The sequence below is a fragment of the Danio rerio genome, chromosome 6 (assembly GCF_049306965.1).
Source record: "Danio rerio strain Tuebingen ecotype United States chromosome 6, GRCz12tu, whole genome shotgun sequence".
In the NCBI taxonomy this organism is placed as follows: domain Eukaryota; kingdom Metazoa; phylum Chordata; class Actinopteri; order Cypriniformes; family Danionidae; genus Danio; species Danio rerio.
In genome coordinates this window covers 52185931-52213232 of record NC_133181.1, presented here as the reverse complement: position 1 = coordinate 52213232, position 27302 = coordinate 52185931, and the positions used below count along the sequence as shown (strand labels likewise).

Genomic DNA, 27302 nt, shown 5'->3' with positions numbered 1-27302 from the left:
TTTAAATTTACAAGGACTCTGTAAATTAATAATTACAATCTTTTGTAAAATTTACAGTAATTTACTGGAATTTTTTGTTGCCAGAAAGACTAAATTTACAAGTGCACTGTAAAATAATAATTAAACTAAGTATAAAATTTACAATATATTACTGGTAATTTTGTTCACCAGGAAGACTATAAGTTTACAAGCGCACTGTAAATTAATAATTACAATTTACTGTCAAATTTACAGTAACTTGATGACAATTTTGATTTTCAGAAAGACAATAATTTACAGTGTGCTTGTAAAGTTACAAATTACTGTAAAATTAACAGTAACTTACTAACAATTTTGGTTGCCAGTAAGACTTTAAATTTCAAGCTCACTGCAAACTAATCATTAAATTTAGTATAAAACTTACAGTAAATTACCGGCAATTTTGGTTGCAAGACTGTACTTTCACAAGCGCACTGTAAATTAATAATTATAATTTACTGTAAAATTTATAGTAACTTCCTGGCAACCTTGGTCTCCAGGAAGACTAAATTTACAAGTGCACTGTTAATTATTAATGGCAGTTTACAGTTAAATTAGCAGTAACTTACTGATATTTTTTGTTTGCCAGTAAGACTGTAAATTTACAAGCACGCTGCAAATAAATAATTACAATTTACGGTAAAATTACTGCACATTTTTACAGTATTGTTTAAAGTGTACTTTTCCTCTATAAACACTCCAAGTAATCCTCCTTTTTATCTTCTAAAGGAAAATATTGTTGAGCTAAAAGTCAGAGGTTAACTACAATTACTGTAATAAGTCTATAAATCTCTCTGCTTTTATTACTGACAGCACATATTTTGGAGGGGAAAGTATAATTATTGCACTTGTGAGTTCCTGAAAACATGGCGTGCACTGGCAGCTCCGCAAATATAATCACAGTACAAAGGACGGGAAATGAAATGCCCAAAATATCCATTTTGAACACACATAATGTGCCTAATGCATGTGTAATAATATCCATGACAGACTTTTAAAGTACCAAAACATATGAGAAACTACAGAAGCGACATACTAGCAGAATATGCTGTTGTGTATTACACTGACATGTACATTTAGATAAAACACAATTCAAGCACATTGTATTCTTGTTATTGTGGGCACGCAATTGACAATTCAAAAATGTTATATTATTCACATACAAGTCGAAATTGTAACAGATAATGTTCAATTGGTTGTTAATCTATATTCTACATAGAGAAACCATTATGTTAATGCACTTCAACAAACAGTGTGCAGCATTTTTAAATGCAAGTTTCTAAGATTGTCAATAATAAGATGAGCAATGAACAATTCTTAAAGGGAAAGTTCACCACAAAAATGTAAATTCTGTCATCATTTACTGATCCTTCACTTGTTTCAAACCTTTATGAGTTTCTTTCTCTTGTTATACACAACAGAAGATATTCTGAAGAAAGCTTGAAATCTGTAACCATTGACTTCTACAGTTGTTTTTCCTATGGTAGTCAATGATGATAGGATTTCAGTTTTATTTGAAATGCATATTTTTGTGTTCAACAAAATAAAATACTTATAAAGGCTTGGAAACACTTGAGTTGAGGGAGAGTAAATATGGTGTACTTTTTCATTTTTGTGTGAACTATCCATTTAAGTTGTTTTTTTTAAGCTGTTATAGGCTCTAATGAAAACATTGAGGCTGAAAAATTGAGCATCAGCAAAATATTTGGTATCGCCTAATAACTTTAAAGAGTTTAGATGTCTTGTTGTTTGAAACAAGACTAGTTTCCAGATACAGTTCTTTCTTTTTTTTTTTTAAATCCCTGTCCAGATAATAAAAGCAAGTAAGATGTGCTGGCCAAACGTTATTCAGTAAGGGATGAAAAATGTTTATGAGACAATTTGGCAAGACCTCACTAAATCATTCAATCCAGTAAAATGTAATAAAAGGAACAGAAGGAGACAGACTGCCAACTAACACAAATGGTTAAAATGCTATTTCACACGGACGTAATGGACACAAAGAGTGCTGGAAAAAAGCCTAAAATGCACTAGAATTCAGGCATTTGGCTCATACCCACTAACATCAGAGTTAAAATACAAAAAACAGTTGGAGAAGCACATCTAATACTATAAAACTGCTATTTTTGTACATTATTGCCCAATTATGTACTGCAATCATTAATAATGGACATGCAACAGCACACATAAAAGTCTATTTGACCTGTTTGTTAGTCTAGAAAAAAGTTGAATTTTTAGTTAAGGATCTGGCAATCGTTTTTGGCTAACAAAACATCTGTTACTATTGTTAAATCAATACGTGAATACATGATTAAATCTGCAATGCTGAACTCACACATCATTGTTAACCTATTGATCGACAAGATCTGCATTAAACTCCTACTATTTCACCAAAAAATAAGCTTTATAGAGCTAGTAGAGATTATTTTTTTTAAGATTTGGCACTTTTGTGTGTGTGTGTGTGTATATATATATATATATATATATATATAACTGTAAATATAACTTCATCTTGAAAAAGAGCTGTTGGTAAAGGCTCAGACTCCTCTAACTAACACATATTAATATCCACCAAATAAATCCCAGAGTTATCTTTATCTGAATGTGTAGAACTGCCTCATAGTTTTATTTTTCATATACAAAATATAAATGAAAGCGCACACAGCCTTGTGTCCGGTAATGTGCAACACAAATACAAACAAACTGGAGAAAATCTCATGTAAACATGTTCATGCCACATATTATTTAAAGTAATATTTTCTGCAATTAAGCACAATTATATAGCTGTACTGTTCTTTATTTCTCTTAAATATTATTATACAGCAATGTGTTACTATTTTATACTAAAAGTTATTATATTATAAACACATTAGTCCTAATACCAGACGTTAACTTTACATTATGCAAAAAAATATATAATTATTATATGTGATTTGAGTATAATATGACCTGAATATGTTTATGAGATTTATTTTCATCATATAAAGATGTGCAAAAATAGTAAGACAAGAAAGCTGTGTTGCTTGCATCTGGAGTGCTGAAACCTTTAAAACCTACACTCATATAGTCAAACTACATAGAGTAGGACAGCATCTGATCTGTTAAGCGAGTGGTTTTGTTGCTGTTTGAATCTGGGTTGAGATCTAGAACAGAAATGAATCTGAATAAGGTACAGCAACTGTACATTTTCCTCTTTCTCACAAAAAGTGAACATTGCACTGGGATTCAGAATGTAAAATCTCATTCTATTCTTAACTGCAATTTGTATTTGGCTCCAAAAGGAAGTGACGTTAAGTAACTTCCCCAATGACATCACATTCTTCATTTGCTATTCTTCTTGGTTACTAAGAGAAATAGGGGTGAAAGGCTGGAGAGGATCTGGCTTTTTTATGAAGGCGTCAGCAGCAAGTGCGTTCTCTGGTCGATACTGATGGTTGGCGACGGAGTTTAAAACCCTTGACTGCAGACCCGCCCTCCGCATCTAAAACCGGGATCCTTTCACCTGTAAAAAAAGACAAAAATTAAAATGAGAATGACAACATTGTGTATAAGGGTTGATTTGTTTGTTTTAGAAGTCACAAAAACCATGTCATGCAACCACCAGATATGGAGCCAGATCAGTCTAAAATAGAATACATTCACAAAATATAATTCCTAACACAATTCACATTTACAAAATCCAAAGCAAGTTCACAAAACAGGATTAAAAAAAATGCATATCCTATTCAAAAATACACAAATCCAACAAAAAACAATTCATAAATGCACAAATCCAATTTGTAAATTAAAAACACGATTCATAAATACACAAATCCAATTCATAAATTCAAAACACGATTCATAAATACACAAATCAAATTCGTAAATTTAAAACACGATTCATAAATACACAAATCAAATTCAAAAATTCAAAACACGATTCATAAACACTAAAATCCGATTCGTAATTTGAAAACATGATTCAAGAATACACAAATCCAATTCATAAATTTAAAACACGATTCAAAAATACACAAATATAAATAAAAAAATTTAGAACATGATTAATAAATACACAAATCCAATTCATACATTTAAACAAGATTCAAAAATACAGAAATCCAATTCCTAAATTCAGAACATGATTCATAAATACACAAAACCAATTCGTAAATTCAAAACACGATTCAAAAACACACAAAAATCCAATTCATTCTGCAAAAATATTTAAGATTTTTACTTGTAAATTCACGAATTGTGTGTTGTATCAAGGAATGCATGTTTGCTTGTTTTTTGTAAATGCGTTATTTTTAAGACTGATCTGGCTCCACACAAGAAAGCTTGTTCCTCAATGGGGAAACTGCCAAGCTCAATGGTAAAAGATCTGTATCCACTGTAACCCATCCACCGCCCTGGGTCCAAGTGGCAAGAACAAGTATCCACCGAAGCACTATTCTCACCACCATCCGGATCAATTATAGATCATGCATTCATTATCATTTTAATAATAGATGGGAGTTGCAATAAACCTGCTTGATTAAGAAGCTCACTCAAGGAAAGACAGAAACAATTAAAAATCAGAGATATGAATGAATGTTCTTGTTAAAGAGACAGTTCACTTAAAGATGAAAATCTGCTGGTTATATATTGATCTTTTTTTTCTTCAGCACAACATTCATGCAATGCAATACCAATGTTACCACCAATTAGAGAGTTCAAAAAGAAAATTTCTGGCAAAACAATGTTAATACCCGTGTACCTGTCTGTAGAGGATGAGAGAGCTCTCGGATTTCATCTAAAATATTTTCCGAGGCTGAACGAAGGTCTCAGAACGAAGGGGATTGGATCGACATGAGAAAAAGTAATTAATAAAGTAATTTAAATTTATGTGTGAACTAACACTTCACCTGCAGATTTTCATTTGTAGAAGAACTATTCCTTTACTGAAGCAATGCACCTAGTTCACTCACTTATCTGTGTGAAGACCTCATTGATGTTAATGGCATTTTTGGCACTGGTTTCGATAAATATAGCATGAATAGAGTCAGCGTAGTCTTTGGCGTCCTTCTCTGATACCTCTCTGAAAAACAAAACAAATAAACAAGTAGTACTTGGTGAAATAAGAGATTTTACAAATATATAGTGTTGTCACGATACTGGAATTCAAAACCAATCAGTTCTGAGATTTTTAAAACGTTCATTTCCCGCTAACATTCGAGCGCTGCTGAGAGTGTTCTTAAACAGAGCTGATTTGCCATTGTGTTCAGATGCTCAACAAAAATGACTGTGATTGGCCGTGAAGGTCATCAGTTCACCGAACTCACCGCTGTTTACTGAGTGTAACTAAATATTGAGGGACACTGGAGCTTTTTAAGGCTGCGAAGATCAGTTGATTTATCAGTGTATAACTTCTATGTCAGCTTATAAACAGACCGACTGATTTTTACAGCTTTTAAAATGCTTTAGTGTCCCTGTATCAGTGGTTACACAGTAAAAATCAATTAGTTTAATGAACTGATGACCTTCACGGCCAATCATAGTCATTTCTGTTGAGAGCATTAACCATAGACTGTAAAAGATATTTAGGTAGTATCTGTGTTGTCACTCATGGGTTTCTGAAGAACGCAAAAGAAGCTACGAGTAGGTGTGGCCAATCGTCACCATTTTGTTCGCATGTCGTCGCACCGACTGCGGGATACCAAACAAGGGCAAACAGGCGGAGCATAAGCGAAGCTACAGATGCCTGCTAGCATTTTGCTTAGATGGGCTTTTCTTTGGGAGAAATGCTTAATACTTTATTACCTGCAACTTGTTTGTGTTTTGACCACATGTGCTTGGTTGTACACTGTATTAACAAAGGGTTTAGACTTTTTAAAATTTCAGTATATACACACACACACACACACACAACTACATATTACACATACATACATACATACATACACACACACACACATATATATATATGTGTGTGTGTGTGTGTGTATGTATGTGTATATATTTATCTATATATATATATATATATATATATATATATATATATATATATATATATATATATATATATATATATATATATATATATTAGCCCCCTTGTATATTTTTTTTTTTGCCCAACTCATTTCTAATAACTGATTTATTTTATCTTTGCCATGATGACAGTGCATAATATTTTATTAGATATTTTTCAAGATAATAGTATTCGGCTTAAAGTGACATTTAAAAGATTAACTAGATTAATTAGGTTAATTAAGCAAGTTAGGGTAATTGAGCAAGTCAATGTGTGATGATGGTTTCTTCTGTAGACAATCAAAAAATACAGCTTTAAGGCAGGGGTGTCAAACTCAATTCCTGGAGGGCCGCAGCCCTGCACAGTTTCGTTCCAACCCTTATTAAACACAACTAATCAAACTAATTGAGTCCTTCAGGCTGGTTTGAAACCTACAGGTAAATGTGTTGGAGCAGGGTTGGAACTGAACTGTTCAGGGCTGCAGCCCTCCACATCCCTGCTTTAGGGGGCTAATAATATTGACCTTAAAAAGGTTTTACAAAATTAAAAACTGCTTTTATTCAAGCCAAAATAAAACAAATAAGACTTTCTCCAGACAAAAAAATATTATAGGAAATACTGTGAAAATTCCCTTGCTCTGTTAAACATCATTTGGCAAATATCTAAAAAAAATAATAATAAATAAATAAATAAATTACATCATCATTCTGACTTCAACTTTTTATATTTGATAATTGTGAGCACTAACACACCATATTGAAAAGTAATCAGTTTCATAAATGACAACACTTTTAGAAACTCTCACAAAGAACGGAATGCAGATCTTATTCTAGAGATTTCAAACTTAAGCTTTTACCATTTAAGCTGTAACCAATGTGTGTGGGAGATTATCTGAGTGGGCTGAAGCTTGTAAAGCTCAAGCATTTTTTTGTGATGGCGGTGTATAACTAGCACACAGTAGCTTGTTGGAGGTAATCTATTGTGTGCTGGTTCTCTGTGTGCCTGTCACCTGATCACAGGTGCTGATCAGATTGCAGCCGTGCTACACGTTTCAGGCCCGTCACACTGACAGCGGATCAGTTTTCTAGCGATGCTTTGCTCACTTAGATTAACCCCTGGAGGGTGATGTTTTCCTTAAACATTTCAAATCGAATAGTTGCTTTTTTTGGATGCTTATGCAAAAAGTTGGTGTCATCATATTAGAGTGCATCCTCTACACTGCAAATGTTCACCTACAAATGATAATGTATGGAGCCAAATCAGTCTCAAATGTGCTCTGAGTTTACAAATTGGATTTGTGTCTTTATGAATCGTGTTTTGTGTTTACGAATTGGATTTGTGTATATATTATAGCGGGGCATCAATTAAAAAGGTGCCGCATGAGACCAGGAGCTCATCTCCCATTTCCAAAATGCATCACAAACTGCTTGAGAAACTGTTCTACCATGACAATTGGTGATGAAAATAAATGATTTTCAATAAGATGTACTTGTGTTTACTAACTATTTATTAAGTAAACATGAATTTTGAACTGTAGCCCTACATAAGCTCGAAATAGCGATTTCTGATCACCTTAATCCAATTAAAGTCATAACTGAACTAAACAGAAATGCAATTAAGACATGTGGAGTGTGCATATATTGGTGGCATTATTGAAGTAAACACTGTAATCAGTAAACACCGTCATGTAGGACTTTTCGCTATAATTTCCATCAAGATCCACACATGGAGCTGTCAGTAAAGGGCCGCATACGCACACAAAAACACACATTGAGAAATGAGGAAGTTTTTTTTTCTTTCCATCTGGCGTGCGTTTTTAAACTCCATAACTCTCTCACCAGTCCTTACTCCTTATTTGCGTCTAATACCCCAGTTTGTCACGGCGGCATGAATGAAATGTTCATGAGTGAATGTGAAACTGCCAAACTGCAGTTAAAGTCAGGCATGCTGCGGATTTGATTCAGAAGAGCTCTTTTTTGTCAGACGGCTCACCGGTCAAGTATACATCCGCACTAAAATATAGCTTGCCTAGAATAGACCCAGCTCCCAACCCAACTTTGAGAATAGATTAATGGCGATATTTTTTTTATCATGCGATAAGAGTCTTGTGTTAACGCAGCACGTTAATGGCTATAACGGCCCACGACTAGTATTTATGAATCATTTTTTGGGTTTACAAATTAGATTTGTGTGTTTATGAATCGTGTTTTGGGGTCAGGAATTGGATTAATGTATTCATGAATTGTGTATTGGGTTTATGAATTGAATTTGTGCGTTTATGAATTGTGTTCTGAGTTTACGAATTGGATTTGTGTATTTATGAATCGTGTATTGGGTTTACGAACTGGATTTGTGTTTTTGTGAATCATGTTTTGAATTTATAAATCGGATTTATGCATTTATGAATCAGGTTTTAAAATCATGAATTGGATTTGTTTTTATAAATAGTGTTTTGAATTTACAAATCGGATTTGTGTATTTATGAATCGTGTTTTAAATTTAGGAACTGGATTTGTAAATTTTTGAAACTGTGTTTATGAATCGTGTTTTGGGTTTACGAATTGGATTTGTTTATTTCTGAATCTTGTTTTAAATTTCTGAATTGGATTAGTATATTTATGAATAGTGTTTTAAAATTATGAATTGTATTTGTGTATTTACAAATTGTGTTTTGAATTTCCGAATTGGATTTGTGTATTTATGAATCCTGTCTTAAATTTACGAATTGAATATGTGTATTTATGAATCGTGTTTTGTGAATTGGAATTTGTAAATACGAGTTCTGTTGTGGATTGTATGAATTATATGTTGTAAATGTATTACTTTTGAGACTAACTTTGCTCCATAAGAACAGCCAAAGAATGTTCTCCCGTTTTAGTGTCACTGACATGTAAACATACGTGTTGGAAACTTCAATGCAAGTATATTAAATTTTTGCCTTCTTTTTCCACCAGCCAGAAATTGCACATCCAACAAAAATACTAGTTACATGATTAATTAATTTAAGTTTAAAGAGTATTATGTCTGTAAGTAGGAATTATTGTATTAATAACTGTATTTCCAAAATGAGCTTCCAGATTTACCTATGGAACAAATTTCTCAAACATGAACTAAAAAACTAAATGTGAAGAAAGAATAAATCTCAGCATTCAAAAGTGTAATAAATGATGTCTGTGGATCACCGAGAACAGCACCAGCTGTGCCAGAAAACGAAATATCTAAGCGTCATGTGCCAGACAGAACAATTGCAAGAATTTTCCCTGATATTTATTGCCCGAATGACTTGCGGTGTGATGGCTATTCCTCAGATTCAATGTCTCGGGTCTTTATGGTTTCGAAAAAGTGAAATACAACCGCACTGACAGCCGCCTAACACTGCCAAAAAAAACATTGGTGAACCAAGACATATCATTGGACCTGTGGGAAGAGCGAAGCAATTTAAAGTGGAAAGATAAATTACAGACCGCTGAAGAGTGGATTTCTTTTTCATCACAAGTTATGCTTATGGTAAACGCTATGTGTGTGTGTGTGCTTGTTTTCAATGAGTCGAGACAAGTTGACAGCAAATATGTGGGTCTTTTCCCCACGTCAAATTGAGTTGACAGCCACTGCGGGTGAATCCCTTCAAGTTGAATGGAGATGACAGGATGTGGAGTCTTTTGTGGCAAAGACGGTGGAATTCACCTGGCATCGGAGAGATCGCACTTGTTGCCAGCGATAGCCACCACTATGTTGGGTGGTCCGTGCTGGCGAAGCTCCTTCACCCAGTTCTTCAATGTCTGGAATGATTCCTGAATGAAAGATGAAGACAAGTGATACTGCTACATCATGATTAGACTTTAAAGTCAAATTTATTTTGCTAGCACACATTGTTATTCTTTAGGTGAAGAATGAATCCGTGCAAGTTAATCCACTGGAAAAAAAAAAGTTTGTTTTGGTAAATGTCAATCAAATTTGGAGCATTTGCTTCTGTGTTTGGAGTGGCGGTCCATCTCAGTTGACATCAGTTTGACGCTTCAGACACAATATTCCTGACCACACACCTTTTACCATTAGTTTGCCATGAAGGTGTGTAAAAAGAAAGCCCCGCCCCCTACTCAATATTCTGTTTTAGCTGGAAGTGCATCAACATACTGACATAAAAGTCTCAGCAACTTCCCGTTTACGTGGACCTCGAGATCATTATCTACTGAACTTCATGTTGCTTAAAACAGACGTCATCCCATTTCTTCTATTTAACATACAAAAGAAGTTAATTTGCAGATTGTCCAAGCTGCTCTTTTCCACTGAGTATAAATAGTAAGTAAAGGCTTTCAAGCTTCAATAAGCACCTATATGCTATAGTAGCCTATATGATTTGTGTACAATTTCAAGTCATCTTAAACCATATGATAACGTTGTGTAAGGAAAAAAAGCTGACATTTAAAGAAAGACTTTTTTTACAGCTCCCCTAGAGTTTTACCATTTTTGAATCATTCAGCCGATCTATAGGTCTGCCAGGAGCACTTTTAGCTTAGCTTGGCATAGATCATTGAATCAGATTAGACCATTAGCATCTGGTTCAAAAACAAAAAAAGTTTCTAAAATTGTTCCATGCATTTTTTATGTGATAGCATTCCTTGATTAATATACTGGATTGAGAGTATAGTTCCTAGCCACATTGGTCTATGAAATATACATTTTTTTCTACGCCTTGTTTCCACTGAGTGGTTTGGTTTAGTACAGTACAGTTCGGTACGAGTCACCTTTCTCAGTCTTGTGTCTCCACTGCCAAATGGTACCCTTTTGGTATAGGCGTGGTGTAAGACAGAATGCTGCGTTTAACGTCATGCTCGCTCAAAGAAAAGTCAAAGTAAAGCCATACAGACCGTTCACATGTTGCATATCAACCATTTTGAGAAGATCCTTAATATAAATAAATACTAAGTATAATTGTTAATTAATAACTTTTCTATGAACAGGATTTTATGCTGGCTGCTGTTCTGTGCTAGTCCGAATTACAGAACGTCTGAAATGATATAGCCTATATATAAAAACTAAAATAAATAAAACAAAGCCTATATGAACACATACAGAACCTTACAGTCTTCAAAATGTTACCAATTACTTCTAAATGACCGAAAACATACATCTAGGCCTTATTTGCGTTCAAAAACAATATTTACAATCTGTACAAACCTGTCATCTTTATTTTTCTTCAGCACCCGTAACCTCTTGTTAAAAAGTAATTCTGTCACTCCAAGTTCATAATACTTCAAAAGGCAATTATAATAAAAAACAAAAAATAAAAGAAATAATAATAATAATAAAAAAATTATTAAAATAAAAATAAATAGATGAATAAATGAAATAAAGTAAAATAAAAAATAAAATAAAATAAAAAAATTTTTTTAAATTAAATTAAATAAATAAATAAAATAAAATTAGCTATTTATTTGTGTGGTTTTAGTCTGCTGAAAGAATCATTTGCTTGTTTGTTTCGTTTGTTTTTTCGCTTTACTTTCGCATTTGTCCTTTTCTAAACGTATCTGAGAGACATTCAATAATCACGCTTAAGTTATCATCATAATCTCAAGTTCATTATTTCAAATATAGACGTGTGTTGGGTGAACGCAAACAGTGAGAGAAATCCTCGTAAACGTCAATAGAACACACACAGAAGATCCTTTTCTTATTTCTTGCCATGCGGCTGTTTGTCAAAAGAAAACAACAAGGACTGTTTGAGCTCGAGTCAACCATTGCTTGTTATACATTACTATTTCTTGTCTCAGCTGTGTACGCCTATTTAAAAATCTGCGTCTTAGTCCATCCTTTTGGTATTGTTCTGCTGTGCTGGTACTATTTAAAATGGTACCCAAAAGGCAGTACAATATGGTTCAGTTTTTTGGTACCTTTTATAGTGGAAATGGAGAAAAATATTATATTATACCACACTGCAACAAACCATATGGCCATTATTACATGACCTGGAGATCTGCTGAGTGAATTAAAAAAAATAGTAAAACGCAAACATTTAACTCTAGAGGAGTTGTAAAATGAGCCTATTTACAAAAACAGTGGAGTCTTCCTTTAACCCACTCTTCACTGAAAGTCTTACCTCAGCCCATAACTCTTTTAGTGTTCCATGGAAAAATATATATCTTATGTAGTTGAAGTGACATGAAGTTGAGTACATGATGAAAGAACTCTGATTTCTGGGTGAACTATCCCTTTTAATAGCTTTACCAGAAGAAAGATTTGTGTGGTAATAACGAAGAAATGTTTCAGTACCTCTTTAGTGATGTCATAGACGATGATGGCCGCAGCAGAGCCTCTGTAGTACATGGGAGCCAGAGCACGAAACTAAAAGTGGAACAGATAACATGCAGATGTGAGAGAAAAGACATGGCCTGTGCTTTAAAACAAACAAATAAAAGGAGTATTTAATCATCACTGATCACAACCAGTCATACTTTCTTATGAGTAAAGAGGCTGATCTCTGCAAATGCTTATTATATTTTTATGAAGTGTGAGAGTTTAAAGGAGTGAATTTACTGAAAGCTAATTTGAACCATTAAAATAAGTCAAATAATTTTTTTCTCAAAATTTGATCTCACAATTTACTTAATCTTCATTTCTATAGTGCTTTAACAACGGAAATTGTGTCAAAGCAGCTTAACATAGAAGTTGGAGCAAATTGAAACTGTGTCAGTCCAGTTGAAGTTCAGTTTAGTTTAGGTCAGTGTGGTTTAATTTTCACTGCTGAAAGTTCAGACACTGAAGAGCAAATCCATCGATGCACAGTTCCACAAGACCCAAACCAAGCAAGGCAGTGGCGACAGTGGCGAGAAACAAGCTTCAGAAATCGACAAAAGTAAAAGAAAAAAACCTCAAGAGAAAACCAGGCTCAGTTGGGCACTTTACTTCTGTCAGCTTTTTAAAGACAAAAAATATTATAGAGTTGCAATTCAGAGAAAAGGTTAATTCTGCAATTGTAAAAGAAAGAAATTGTGAGATATATAAATTCCCTTTTTTACCTTGCAATTTCAGGTTTATGTCAAGTTTATTCAGATTTTTTTCTCAGAACTGTGATTTCCATCTTGCAATGCTGAGTTCTTACTTAGCAAATCTGACTAACTATATGAATTCAGAATCCTGAGAAATATAGTCATAATTGAAAAAAGCTTATACATTTGCAATTGCTATTTTTAATTCTGAAAAAAAGTCAAAATTGTAAGTTTATAATAATTCAAATTTGCAAGCTAAACTCGCACTTCTGACTTTCCCCTCAAAATTAAGAATTTATCAGATATTTAATAAACCTTCAGATATTGAGCAATAGGCTTGCAGTTCTGTTTTTTTCTCTCAAAACTGTGATTTTGCAATTCTGACTTTTTTTTGGGAAGGGGGGGTGCAACTTTGTCCAGATAAGTCTAAAAATGAAACATTTACAAAATATAATTAATACATCCACAACATAATTTACATTTACAAAATCCAGTTCATAAGTTTAAAACACAAAAACTACACAATTCCAACTCATGAATTTAAAACACGATTCAAAATTACACAAATCCAGTTAGAAAATTCAAAACACGATTCACACACAAATCCAATTCATAAATTCAAAACAGGCTTTGAAACTACACAAATCCAATTGAAAATTCAAAACACTATTAAAAATACACAAATCCATGTTGTAAATGGAAAATTTGTAAATTCATGAATTTTGTTTTGAATTCACAAATTGGATTTTGTAAATGTGAATCGTGCTGTGAATGTATGATTTTTATTTAGAATTTTTAAAATGTATTTTATGTATTATTTGAGACTGATCATACAACTTCTATAGTATCTTGTGTCCTGAGAGGACACAACTATTAAATTTATACCTATAATTTTTGAAATGCAAACCTAAATTCCAATTCTCTCTTTTTCAAAGATGTGCAACTTTATATCTGTATTTCAAAATTGCAAGATATTAAGTCAAAATATTTAACAGACAGAATTGTGAAAAAGTCTGCAAACTTGAAAACGTAAAAATAATGTAACAATTCCAAGAAAAAAAGAAAGAAAAAGATTTCAACTCAGAATGTTGGCATTTTATTATCAGATTCCTGAGCTTGTAACCTACAACTTTAAGTTAATATCATACAATAATGACCTTTTTCTTTCTCCAAATCTTGAAACCTTTTTAGCTACCTTTTTTTTTTATTCCCTGACAAAAACAAGCTTCCTCACTCCAAGTTTCATGCTGAATTAAATGGACAAGTCAAACACAAACAAATGTGTGTTATTCCAACTTGTTCTCTTTTTAAACAGAACTTTTGGTGGTGGTTAGGAAAAACCACACTGAAAAAACCCTAGACATGAGCAACCTAAAGAAGAATTGGGTTTCAGACGGCCATGCCAAAGGGGCTTGAGTTGAGGAAGAGCACAGAAAGGCGTATCAACACATGTGGGAGCCATCAGGGGAAAGATGAGCACGACGTGTCAGAATAAGTTAACGTTTAATCATTACAAAATAGCATAGTTGGGTTGTTCAACCCCGGTCATCAAATATATACAAAAAAGTCTGAGATTAATAAAAACAAGCTGGATCCAGTATGCCATTCCACTGGAAAAAAAGAGGGTGAAAAGTGCATTGGAAAGTGAATTATTAAGAGAGAGACGGTAGTGAAAGAACGGTTCATTTTTTCCTGCAACATACTTTCTAAAGGCATGATCTAGGCTATAAAATAATTAAATAAATCAAATACACACTTAAGAAATGTATATTTTTGCCAAATTTACAGTTTTGGCAAATTATTGAATCAACGGTTATGAGCTGCAAATCGGTGCACGCTAAAATAAGGTAATAAAGTTGTCAATTATGCCCAGCTTCTTGAACAGAACAATCGTTTTGCTTCATGAAATCTCAATTTAATTAGCCACAAATATACAAACGATAACAATTAAAAGTGAGTCCTAGAGTTAAACTGTTGAGTTTTACCATTTCTGGCGAGAACATTTATATTAGATTAGATTAGCTTAGCATAATTCATTGACTCAGATTAGACCATTAGCATCTCGCTTCAAAAAATTAAAAAAGATGAATTTGATAGCTTTCCTATTAATAACTGGACTTATCTGTAGTCATATCATGTAATAAGACCAACAGAAAATGAAACATAGCTATTATCTAGGTTTATATGGAACTAGGAACTATCCTCTCATTCTGGTGTAATAATCAATGAATTGTGTTTTCATACCATGGTTGGAGCAGGCTCAATGACACACACCTATAGGGACTACTTTCAGGTTGTGTATAATTTCACAATTATCAAAAACTGAACTTTTTTTTAAAGCAAGATGCTAATGGTTTAATCAGATTCAATTATTTATGCTAAGCTAAGTTAAAAGTGTTAAGACCGAACTTGAAAATCGGCTGAATGACTTAAAAAAATGGTAAAACTCAATCGTTTAACTGAAGATGACTTGTATAATGAGCCTAATTACAAAAAAGTGGAGTGTTCCTTTAACGTTCAGCTGGAAAAAAAGAAAAAGAAAAAAGATTCCTTGACAACTTGGATGGCCTGAGAGTAAAATAACCATCAAATTTTCAATATTTGAGTGAACGATCCCTTTGAGGTAATAATTCTTAATAACTCTATTTATTTGACACAATACAATGTTTATTATTTAACTCGCACAAACTCTGAATATAAATTGAATTCATGTTAAAAAAAACAGATGACAGCTCTGTTTAATCCATCTCTTTCCCTGATGCAATGACATTACACACCTAAGGACTATTTTCAGGTCCTGTGTAATATCAATTATCAAAACTCTAAGCAAGATGCTAATGGTCTAATCCGATTCAATGATTTACGCTAAGCTAAAAGTGCTTACATCTGACTTACAAATTGGCTGAATGGATTCAGAAATGGTAAAACTCAACCGTTTAACTTATAAAATGAGCCTATTTCAAAAACAAAGTGGAGTGTTCCTTTAACATTCTGCAAAAAATAAAAAGAAAGGGAAAAAGATTCTGACAACTTGGATGGCCTGAGAGTAAAATAAACATCAAATTTTCATTATAAGGTTGTAAGATCCCTTTAAGGTAATATTTCTAATAACTCGATTTATTTGACACAACACAATGTTTATTATTTAACATGTACAAACTAAATATAAATTGGATTTATGTTAAAAATAACAGGTCAGAGCTCTGTTTAATCCATCTCTTTTCCCGAGGAAATAACATTATACACACATGGATTATTTTCAGATAGTATGTAATATCAAAATATCAAAACTCTGACTTTATGTAAGATGCTAATGGTCTAATTCGATTCAATAATTTATGCTAAGCTAAGCTAACAGTACTTGCACCAGATTTGAAAATAGGCTGAATGGAATCGAAAACATTAAGACTCAATCGTTTAACTCAAGATGATTTGAAAAAAGAGCCTATTTCCTAAATAAAGTGGAGTGTTCCTTATACATTCAGCTGAAAAACGAGAAGAAAGAAAGTTATCGACAACTTGGATGGCCTGAGAGTAAAATAACCATCAAATTTTCATTCATGGGTGAACGATCCGTTTAAGGTAATATTTATTAATAACTCTATTTATTTGACATAACACAACGTTTATTATTTAACTCATACAAACTCTGAATATAAATTGGATTTACGTTAAGAAAACAGGTCAGAGCTCTGTTTAATCCATCTCTTTCCCCGATGAAGTGAATAAATCAAGTCTGACTGACACGGTTTCTCACATTTATAGCTGTTTTTGGCAAAGTTTGCGGCACAAGGAAGAGGAAACGCTTTAGTTTGGCTTTTGACTAAAATTGCAGGATGTCTCCTCAGACACATCCCAGGATTCCAGACTGTGTGGTCCCTCTCCAGCTCTCCTCCTGCACTCTCTCTCATCCAACTTCCTCCAGTCACTCAAATCCTCTTGCCATCAAAGCAAAGAGTCAGTCTTAAAGAGACAGTTCACCCAAAACTGAAATTTCCCAATCATTTAGTCACACTCATGCAGTTCAAAAATGTAAAGAGTCTCTTTTATTAGCTGAACAAAAACATGATGATTTGAAGATTATCGAAAAGGGAAGTCCAGCAGGGGAAAAAATACCATGGCAGTCAATGGTTACAAGTAGTGTTTTCACGATACTGAATTTCGGTACCAATCGGTACACAGATTTTAAAAACTTTCATTTACTGCTAACATTCAAGAGCGTTCTTAAACAGCACTGATTTGCAATTGTGTTCACATGCTCAACAGAAATGACTGTGATTGGCCATGAAGGTCATCAGTTCACCACTGTTCACCAAGTGCAAATACAAACACAGGGACATCGTTTTAAAGCAATGAAGACCAGTCAGGTTATCACTTGCAAGTCAGCTCATAGACAAACCAGCTGATTGATGCGACTTTGAAATGTCCAGTGTCCCTGTATCTCTGTTTGCACTCAGTTAACAGCGGTGAGTTCGGGGAACTGATGAGCTTTATGGCCAATAAGTAATTTCCGTTGAGCACGTGAACACAATGGCAAATCAGCGCTGTTTAAGTCGCACCCAACATTGCTCAAATGTTAGCAGAAAATAGACAATTTAAAAATATTAATATTAATATTTTAATACTGATTGGTACCGAAATTCAGTATCGAGACATTCAATTTTGTGTTCAACAAAAGAAAAAGTCATTTGGAATGGGAGTGAATTTACTTCTTTGGGGTGAACTATCTTTTTTTAAAATGGACTTCCAAGCTATACACGCTATAATTTTTTTTTTTGTAAATACACCAAAAACAATGCAACAATTTATATGGGCTGTATTTAAACAAACAAATGTAGTAATGTTCAACTTAATTGGTTTGTTTAAATTCACTCAAATAAATTGTTTGCAACCACTTAACTTAAAACTATTGAGCAAAAACAAATAAATAGGGTTTTTTTCAGTGAACAGCATTTGGAATGATTAAGGTTTGTATGTAGCCTCTAATGTTCATCTAGGCTGTATTTAAGTGATCGAAAATACAGTAAAAACATTCCAAAAGTATTATTAAACATTTCTCAATGACAATAATGAAAATAGTTGTGCAGCTTTATGAATGGAAAGCTCAAAAGAGCTAAATTTAATTTATATACACTCACCGGCCACTTTATTAGGTACACCTTACTAGTACCGGGTTGGACCCCCTTTTATCTTCAGATGCCTTAATCCAGAGGTCACCAATCCTGGTCCTGGAGGGCCGGTGTCCCTTCAGGGTTTAGCTCCAACTTGCCTCAACACACCCCCCTGGATGTTTTAAGTATACCTAGTAACACCTTGATTAGCTTGTTCAGGTGTGTTTGATTAGGGTTGGAGCTAAAATCTGCAGGACACCGGCCCTCCAGGAACAAGTTTGGTGACCACTGCCTTAATCCTTTGTGGCATTGATTCAATAAGGTACTGGAAGTATTGCTCAGACATTTTAGTCTAAATTGACATAATAGCATCATGCAGTTGCTGCACATTGATGATACGAATCTCCAGTTCCACCACATCCCAAAGGTGCTCTATTGGATTGAGCTCTGGTGACTGTGGAGGACATTTAAGTACATTGAACTCATTGTCATGCTCGAGGAACCACTCTTCCAGCTGGAAGTAGCCATCAGAGGATGGGGACATTGTGGTCATAAAGGACTCCAAATTCTAACCCATCTGAATGTCACAGCACTCATCAGACCATGCAATGTTTTTCCAATCTTCTATTGTCCAATTTTGGTGAGCCTGTGCAAATTGTAGCCTCAGTTTCCTGTTCTTAGCTGACAAGAGTAGCACCCATGGTGGTTTTCTGCTGGCATCAACAAAGCGTTTGCACCCACAGAACTGGCGCTCACTGGATATTTTCTCTTTTTCGGACCATTTTCTGTAAACTCTAGAGATGGTTGTGCGTGACAATCCCAGTAGATCAGCAGTTTCTGAAATATTCAGACCAACCTGTCTGGCACCAACAACCATGCCACGTTTAAAGTCACTTAAATCCCCTTTCTCCCCCATTCTGATGCTTGGTTTAAACTGCAGCAGATCCTCTTGACCAAGTTGCTGCCATGTGATTGGCTGATTAGAAATTTGCATCAACAAGCAGTTGAACAGGTATACCTAATAAAGTGGCCGGTGAGTGTATATAAAACTTTTGGGGGGGGGTTATTAAAAGTTTCTACAGTACTGTCACAATCAAAAAAAAAAGAATTTTTGCTGCTTGTTCAAACTACTTAAATAAATTAGCTGAATCAACAATTCTTAAGTTTTTAATCCACTTAAATTAGTAAAGCCAATCAAGTTAACTGAATCTGTTTGTGTTGGGACAGCATGAAGGAATTGTGTGGAACCCTGCCTTTGTTACAGTGCACTCTTAAACTAAATGCATCCACAAAACCATTAAAGCAAAGAGCAAAAGTTGAAAACAGGTTTCTACAGCGCTGCTCTAAAGAGCAATGTGTTGGATAATTATCTAATCAAGAGCCTGACAGTCAGTGAAAAGCCTGATCACAGCTCTTGGAGGAGTACAGGAATCTGTGGAAAGAACTGTCTTCTTCTCACAAAATCACAATGGAGCTTGAAATTAGAAAAGAAAGAAGAAACACACTAGGAAAGAGGAACAGAGGGAGAGTGAAAGAGAGAGTGAAAGAGAGAGAGTACACTTCTAAAAGTCTGACAAGGCCTTAAGTTTCATCCCATCAGGCTCTGCAGCATCTTGAACAAAAGAAAGCAAAGAAAACTTGACCTGTTTAACCGCTCAAAGGCCATGATGATGAACCTGCACCATCTTTACCGGTGGGAAAACATCAAAGCGCTAAACAGGACCAGATGAGGGGAAAGAGGCGAGACAATCAGACTTTCCCATATGTTCAGAGTTTCATACTGAAGAGAGAGATTCAGACATTTGAGACCACTGCAGATATTTTGCAGCTCTCAAATGAAATAAATTTTAAATTATTTTATAGTTATAAGATAAATATATAACAGCATGATGGCTCAATGGTTAGCACTGTCGCCTCACAGCAAGAAGGTCGCTGATTCGAGTCCTGGCTGGACCAGTTTGGCGTTTGTGTGGAGTTTGCATGTTCTCCCTATACTGGAGAGGGTCTCCTCCAGGTGCTTTAGTTTCCCCCTCAGTCCAAAGACGTGCACTCTAGGTGAATTTAAGAAACTAGTCTGAGATGATTCGCGCTTTGTGACATGGCGTGTTATCCTGCTGGAAGTAGCCATCAGAAGACATGTACACTGTGGTCATAAAGGGATGAACATGGTCAGCAACAATACTCAGGTAGGCTGTGACATTGATACGATGCTCAATTGCTAATAATGGACCCAAAGTGTGGCAAGAAAATATCCCCCACACCATAACACCACCAGCCCGTTGATACAAGGCAGGATGGATATCGAGACTCATCAATCATCCAATCTTCTGTTGTCTTATTTTGGTGAGCCTGTGCAGATTGTAGCCTCAGTTTCCTGTTCTTAGCTGACAGGAGTGGCACCCGGTGTGGTCTTCTGCTGCTGTAGCCCATTTGCCTCAAGGTTGGACGTGTTGTGCGTTCAGAGATGCTCCTCTGCATACCTCAGTTGTAACGAGTGGTTATTTGAGTTACTGTTGCCTTTCTATCAGCTGGAACCAGTCTGGCCATTCTCCTCTGACCTCTGGCATCAACAAAGCATTGGCACCCACAGAACTGCCGCTCACTGGATATTTTCTCTTTTTCAGACCATTCTCTGTAAACCCTAGGAATGGTTGTGCATGAAAATCCCAGTAGATCAGCAGTTTCTGAAATACTCAGACCAGCCTGTCTAACACCAACAACCATGTTATGTTTAAACTCGCTTAAATCACCTTTCTTCCCCATTCTGATGCTCGGTTTAAACTGCAGCAGATTGTCTGGATCATTTAGACATGCCTAAATGCATTGAGTTGCTGACATGTGATTGGCTGATTAGAAATTTACATTAAAGAGCAGTTGAACAGATGTACCTAATAAAGTGGCCGGTGAGTGCAGAGCAAGTTTTTTAGATCAGAAAAAATATTAATTATTACCTGTTTATTTTAATATGATCATTACATAAAAAATAAATACATTTATTTTATTATAATCATTTATTTAACCTAATAAATAACTTTAAAAAAAAAAACAGCTCTCCTCTAGGGAAGTGTTATATCACAAGCAATATCGTATATCTTCCGCCATACAACCAGCAAAATTTTTAAGTGCAAAGGACATGATTTAAGATGATAAATGCCACAAATCTGCTACTAAAATTATCCCCAACATTTGTTTATTCTCCTTTATAGTTTATGCATGCTAAAAAGTCGCAGAAAGTGGACTCAGAGAGGCGAGAGAAGTAATTCCTTAACACTTGGTATGGTACTATTTTTTCTAGCAGCTTGTGTGGGCCGCTTGGCATTCTACATTTAGCATCACATAACATCACAGACAAACATGAGAAGAGATCATATTCCAAACAGCCTCAAGACAGCCATCAAATCATGACAAGCGTACGTTTCAGCTGTCTCTTCTAACACCGAGTGTTTAGAAACAGAAGAGCGTTTACAGATTTATTAAGAAGCCTGAACGCTTTCCAATGACATAAAAGGGATAGTTCACAAAAAATAAGCATTTACTCGCTATTTACTCAAGAGATTTGCGAGTTTCTGATTAAACAAAAAAGAAGATATTTTGAGGAAAGCTGAAAACTTGTAACCACTGACTTCCATAAAAGCACTATGGCAGTCAATGGTTACAGGTTTCCAACATTCTTCAAAATTTCTTCTTTTGTGTTCAACAGAAAAAAAAACTTAAATTGACTTGAAACAAGTGAAAACTGAGTAAATGATGACTGAATTTTCAATTTTGAGCGAACTGTCCCTTTTATGCTCGCATTTAAGAAACCTGCATGCAATACTGCCCCCTGTCGGATTTATAGAGACACCGCAAAAACAGAAGTGAAACAGAGCAAACATTGTATTTAATGGCTGTCAGCTTGTTGATGTGTTACCACAGTGTCTTTGTGTGTGTAGTGATTGTTACTGTTTACCCTTTCTTGTCCTGCTGTGTCCCAGATGAGGAATTTGTGAAGCTCATTTTGGTATTGCACAGTCTTTGTCATAAACGATGCTCTAAAAAAAAAATCGAAACAGGCATGATTAAAAAATAAAAATAGCATTAACTATATATCTAGACATGGGGGTTTTTCACGTTTATAACACATACGCACGCTAATAAGACTCTCAGCTTTGTTTAATACAGCTTTACTCTATTTAAATCTATTTATTATGTGGATCTACTTATAAGATAAATTCAGACGTTTTCAAGTGTTAATTCAATAATCTGAGCAAAAAATAAATACATTTTCACCCAGAAACTGCCATTCAATTTCACAAATAGCCACAAAAAATGCTGAATAGTAAAACTGTATTTTTTTCCAAACAAAATACCCCAATAATCTTTGTTTTATAATAATAAAAGTAAAACAACTGCTCTAAAAGTAGAATAGCCATGATTATAAATAGCATTAGGTTATAAATAGCCAGGTTTGACATTTTTATGACACATACACATGCTAATAAGTCTCTCAGTTTTGTTTAATACAGCTTTTCTATTTCTAAGTGTTTTACCAGATGTGAATTCAATAATCTAAGCAAAAATTAATTACATTTTTACTTATTACATTTCCCAAATAATTACAAAAAATACTGAAACTGTATTTTATATATACATATATATATATATATATATATATATATATATATATATATATATATATATATATATATATATATATATATATATATATATATAACATACTCTAATAATCTTGTTTTTTAACTGAAAAAACAAACAAAAAATTGTTTAAAAATAGAATAGTCAGGATTAAAAATAGCATTAAGCATTTTCTATTAAATTAAGGTATGCGGGTTTGCCAAGTTTATAACACATACACATGTTAATAAGGCTCTCAGCTTTGTTTAACACAACTTTTCTATATTTAAATCCCTTTATATCGGAGTGATAAATGAGGAAAATAGGAGCAAAAAAAAATACTTTTTCACTCAGAAACTGATTAATTATTTTTATGAATAATTACAAAAATATGCTGAATAGTAAAATAGTATTTCCCATATAGCACATTCAAATAATCTTTCTTTTATTTAAAATAAAAGAAACAAAAACAATTTCCATAAAAATAGAACAGGCATAATTAAAATAGCATTAGGCATATGCTATACAAATAGCCAGGTCTGCCAAGTTAATAACACATACACATGCTAATAACGCTCTCAGCTTTGTTTAATACACCTTTACTATATTTAACTCCATTTATATCTGAGTGATAAATGAGGGAAATATGTTAGTGACATGTGGATCTACTTATAAGATAAATTCAGAACAGTTTACTAGTGTTTTTGCCAGGTGTGAATTCAATAACAAGATTAAAAAAATAAAACATTTTCACTTAGAATATAAAATACTATTATATTATTATAATATATTAATATAATTATATTATTATTATTACATTAAATACTGAAAAAGTATTTGATCATACAAAATACTCCAACAATCGTAGCTTTAGTATAAAAAAAATATTGTGAAAACAAAATCTGTTGCAGAAAAAAACTCTTGGCAGTGACTCATTTTGAGCTGGATTTTTTTTGTCTTGAAAACATTTATTAGAATTGAACATTCAACTTGAAATACAGAAAAATCTTTATTGTTGAACACGAAGCCTGAAATGCATATCATTTAGACTTGTGTAACTCAATCGGGACAGTTCAGAAAAAAAATCTGTAACCCTCCTTATTTGTAATTATTATTGTTATTATTTTGTTTTCATTTTAATCAGTTAAAAGAACATGAGTCTGTTTTACATTCCGTTTTATCAGGCCAGCTAGTGTACCTAATCCCAGATACTGGCTTAACAGATATTGTTTTGTTATGTACAATACAGGATTATTATTATTATATTACAATACTAATAAAACAAATCATTTTTTGAGAAAACTCTTCCTGATACTCCTCCTGAGGAAGTTTCAAAACACCAAGTATCAACTTTGTTTGCTTGAAACAGTTTTGCTTTCAATTCAAGTTATGTCTTGCTGTTTGCTACGTGACAATCATTCAAAACCTGCACAAAATCACAGTTGGTTTGACATCAGTGAGTGTGTTTTGCTAGATGCTTACCCAATTGTTGGATTTATGTTTGGATCAAAACTATCCTCCACAAATCTACACACAATGCTTGACTTTCCAACTCCTGTGTCCTAGGAAACAAAACGACCATTAGTAACACAACACATGAATAAAAAAGTATACTATGGTAATTTAAAAAAAATTTGTGTAGACATACTGTGCATTTAAACAGCTTTATATGCATTTCTAAAAATCTGAATGAAAGCTTTTGATTTTTTTTTTTACTTTTATAATAAATATATTAATTATGCATCAATAATTACTTTTTTCAACCAAACTGAAAGCATAAACCATTAGTAAGCATCTTTTATTCTGTTTTATTTCATCAAATGTGATTTTAAAAAATGTTTTATAATACTACTTTTCAGAAAATGACAACTGGTCAGAATAACAAATGTTTTCATTGATCGAAAAATCAGGGTTCCCACAAATATTGATATCTTTAACCCTTCTGATATTAATATATTGGTATTGTGTCGTCTAAAACATATTATAAAATGTTCTGCAATTGGGCAAAAGACGATAACCATTTTGAAAGTTTACCATGGTTTTAAAATGTCAAGGTTTTAAAACCGCAAAAAATTTCTGTTATAGAAATCTAAAACTAGTTAAAGAAATATGTTTTGTAAACTAATGAATACAGCAGAGGTCAATGATTTATTTAAATTATTTAGCCTGACATGTTTTCTGTTTCTTAAAATAAAATATATTGTGTTCAAAAGGAAAAAAAGTTGTTGTTTTTTTACCCAGAAGAACATATTTTTAAGCAGTAATCACAATACCATCAAACCGTGAAATTGTGATATTTTTATCCAAGTTTTCATATACCGTCAGAACCTTATACTGGCCCATGCCTATCTGCAATCATGGCATTCATTTGTTTTCTTTCCAGCTTATTACCTTTATTAATCTGGGGTTGCCACAGCTGTATGAACCGCCAACTTATCCAGCATATGTTTTACGCAGCCGATGCCCTTCCAGCTGCAACCCACCACTGGGAAACATCCATACACACTCATTCACACACATACACTACGGCCAATTTAACTTATCCAATTCAAATACCACATGTCTTTGAACATGTGAGGGAAACCAGTGCACCCGGAGGAAACCCACGTGAACATGGGGAGAACATGCAAACAAATGCCAACAGAGCCAGCCGAGGCTTTAACCAGCGACCTTCTTGCTGTGTGGCGACAGTGCTACCCACTGCGCCACTGCATCACCCGTAATCATAGCATGCCATTGTTATTTAAAACAATGAAAAAATATTTAAATCACAAGCTTTTTATTTTAAATTTAAAAGAAATGTCATCAGTGGTTAAACGAATAAAACAAACATTGCGCTATAAACCAGAATGACTTTTTTTTTTAGATTTTCAAGCTGTCCCTAATTATTCATATATATATATATATATATATATATATATATATATATATATATATATATATATATACACACACTGTAAAAAAAATCTGTAATTTTATGGTTTATTTCTGGCAGCTGGGGTGTTGAAAAAAAAACATAAATAACGGCTGTTAAACTAAAGAAGTACCGTGAAATAACTGATTCTGTAAATTAAAATTTCTGGTAAATTTCTGTAATTCAACCGCTGCTATTTTACAGTACATTTCTGTAATTTAACGGCCGTTATTTATGCTTTTTCTGGCACCCCAGCTGCCGAAAATAAACCGTAAACGTATTGATTTTTTTACAGTATATATATATATGAGCAATATCGGCACTGGTGGGAAGCGTGCATTGGCACAAGGCCGCAGGGCCAGTGCCTTAGTGCCCCCACCAGTGCCGATATACAGCCATATCGCACTGCTACGAGTGTGATATTGCGTTTATACAACAGTTTGACGGCATAATTGTGTATAAAAGCAAAATCAAACATGGAGAGTCTCAAAAACCCTTTTGTATGAGGAACTACTTTCTTCCGGATTCAAATCATAAGCTGACAGTTTAACAGTTGAGCATGCATCTTTAAAAACTTTAGATCTATGTATATAATTGCACAACCATTAATATGAATTGGTTTTATTATACATTTATATTGTTTCACAGTTACATGACCCATGACATGTCAATGTTTTAGTGCATTTGAACAAAATTAATTTATTAAAAAGAGATATTTATTAAAATAATATTTTAGTCAACAAACTTATTTAGAAATCGAAATACCAAACAATTAAATAAAATTACAACCTACAAAATTTAAACTTAATTTTTAACTTTTTTCTCTAGATTATTCCTATTTTAAATGTGTATTTATGTTAGATTAGCTCCAGATTTGGCTTTAGTACTTACTAATCTAATGTATATGCACAAATGTAATATTGTAGCGTCCTATTAAAAATAGGAATTTAAAAGACAGATTTGTGAGGGATGTACTAATACATGCTGCACTGTGTAGGTCAAATATAGGTGAACGATTTTGTCAAATGGAATTATAATTAACCTGACATAAAGAATTAAAGCCTGACAAAACTACTATCAATCGATGAGGTAACGTTAAGCCCAGTTATCCCCTGATTAAAAAGTAACAGTTAACTTCTCTGACTTTTCTAAACATTGACTGTACACTTCTTCTGAATGGATGGTTTAATACGTCATCAGCCCACAAATATTACTGTAATGTTTTGGAAATCAACCAAAGCTTTCACAACAGAATAAAAACGCTGTCACGGTTTATTGGAAGTTAAAGCCAGCAATAACGCTGTGTTAGTCGAGCAACGGAGCAATAAAAACATTAAATATGCAATCCACCATAGCAACGTCAAGTCATAAAAAGTGGGAAAGAAATCTTACCCCAAGAAGGCATACTTTCAGCTCTCTTAGCGACATGTTGACCTCCAAACTAATGAAAACTTTCCAATCATTCCAAATAGTTTCATAAAGCTGCTCAGCAACTATTTCTATTTGACGTAAGCTAAAAACAACAACACACACAGTCTCTGTTCACACAACTAGTGTCGGATATCCACTGCTTTTGTAATATATACGAAGCCGATGAGGAATGTTGACATAACTGGTACAGTTTAAAGTAATACGAGGATTCAGATGTTATGTTAATGATCGATTAGTTG

At 33.7% G+C, this 27302-nt stretch overlaps 1 protein-coding gene and 1 long non-coding RNA gene across 2 annotated transcripts; both read right to left on the bottom strand.

The window, feature by feature from the left end:
• Window positions 1–2611: 2611 nt before the first annotated feature.
• rab22a (RAB22A, member RAS oncogene family) lies at window positions 2612–27302 on the bottom strand. The gene is given in 7 exon segments (NM_205719.2): window positions 2612–3520; window positions 4968–5077; window positions 9692–9798; window positions 12278–12349; window positions 22054–22135; window positions 24201–24280; window positions 27025–27302. Coding segments are annotated over 7 exon segments (591 nt in total). The 5' UTR covers window positions 27061–27302; the 3' UTR covers window positions 2612–3416.
• LOC141386362 (uncharacterized) lies at window positions 17763–20906 on the bottom strand. The gene is made up of 4 exons (XR_012408216.1): window positions 18987–20906; window positions 18791–18898; window positions 18394–18618; window positions 17763–18193 (listed from the first exon to the last, which is right to left on the bottom strand). It is a non-coding gene; the product is annotated as an uncharacterized lncRNA (long non-coding RNA).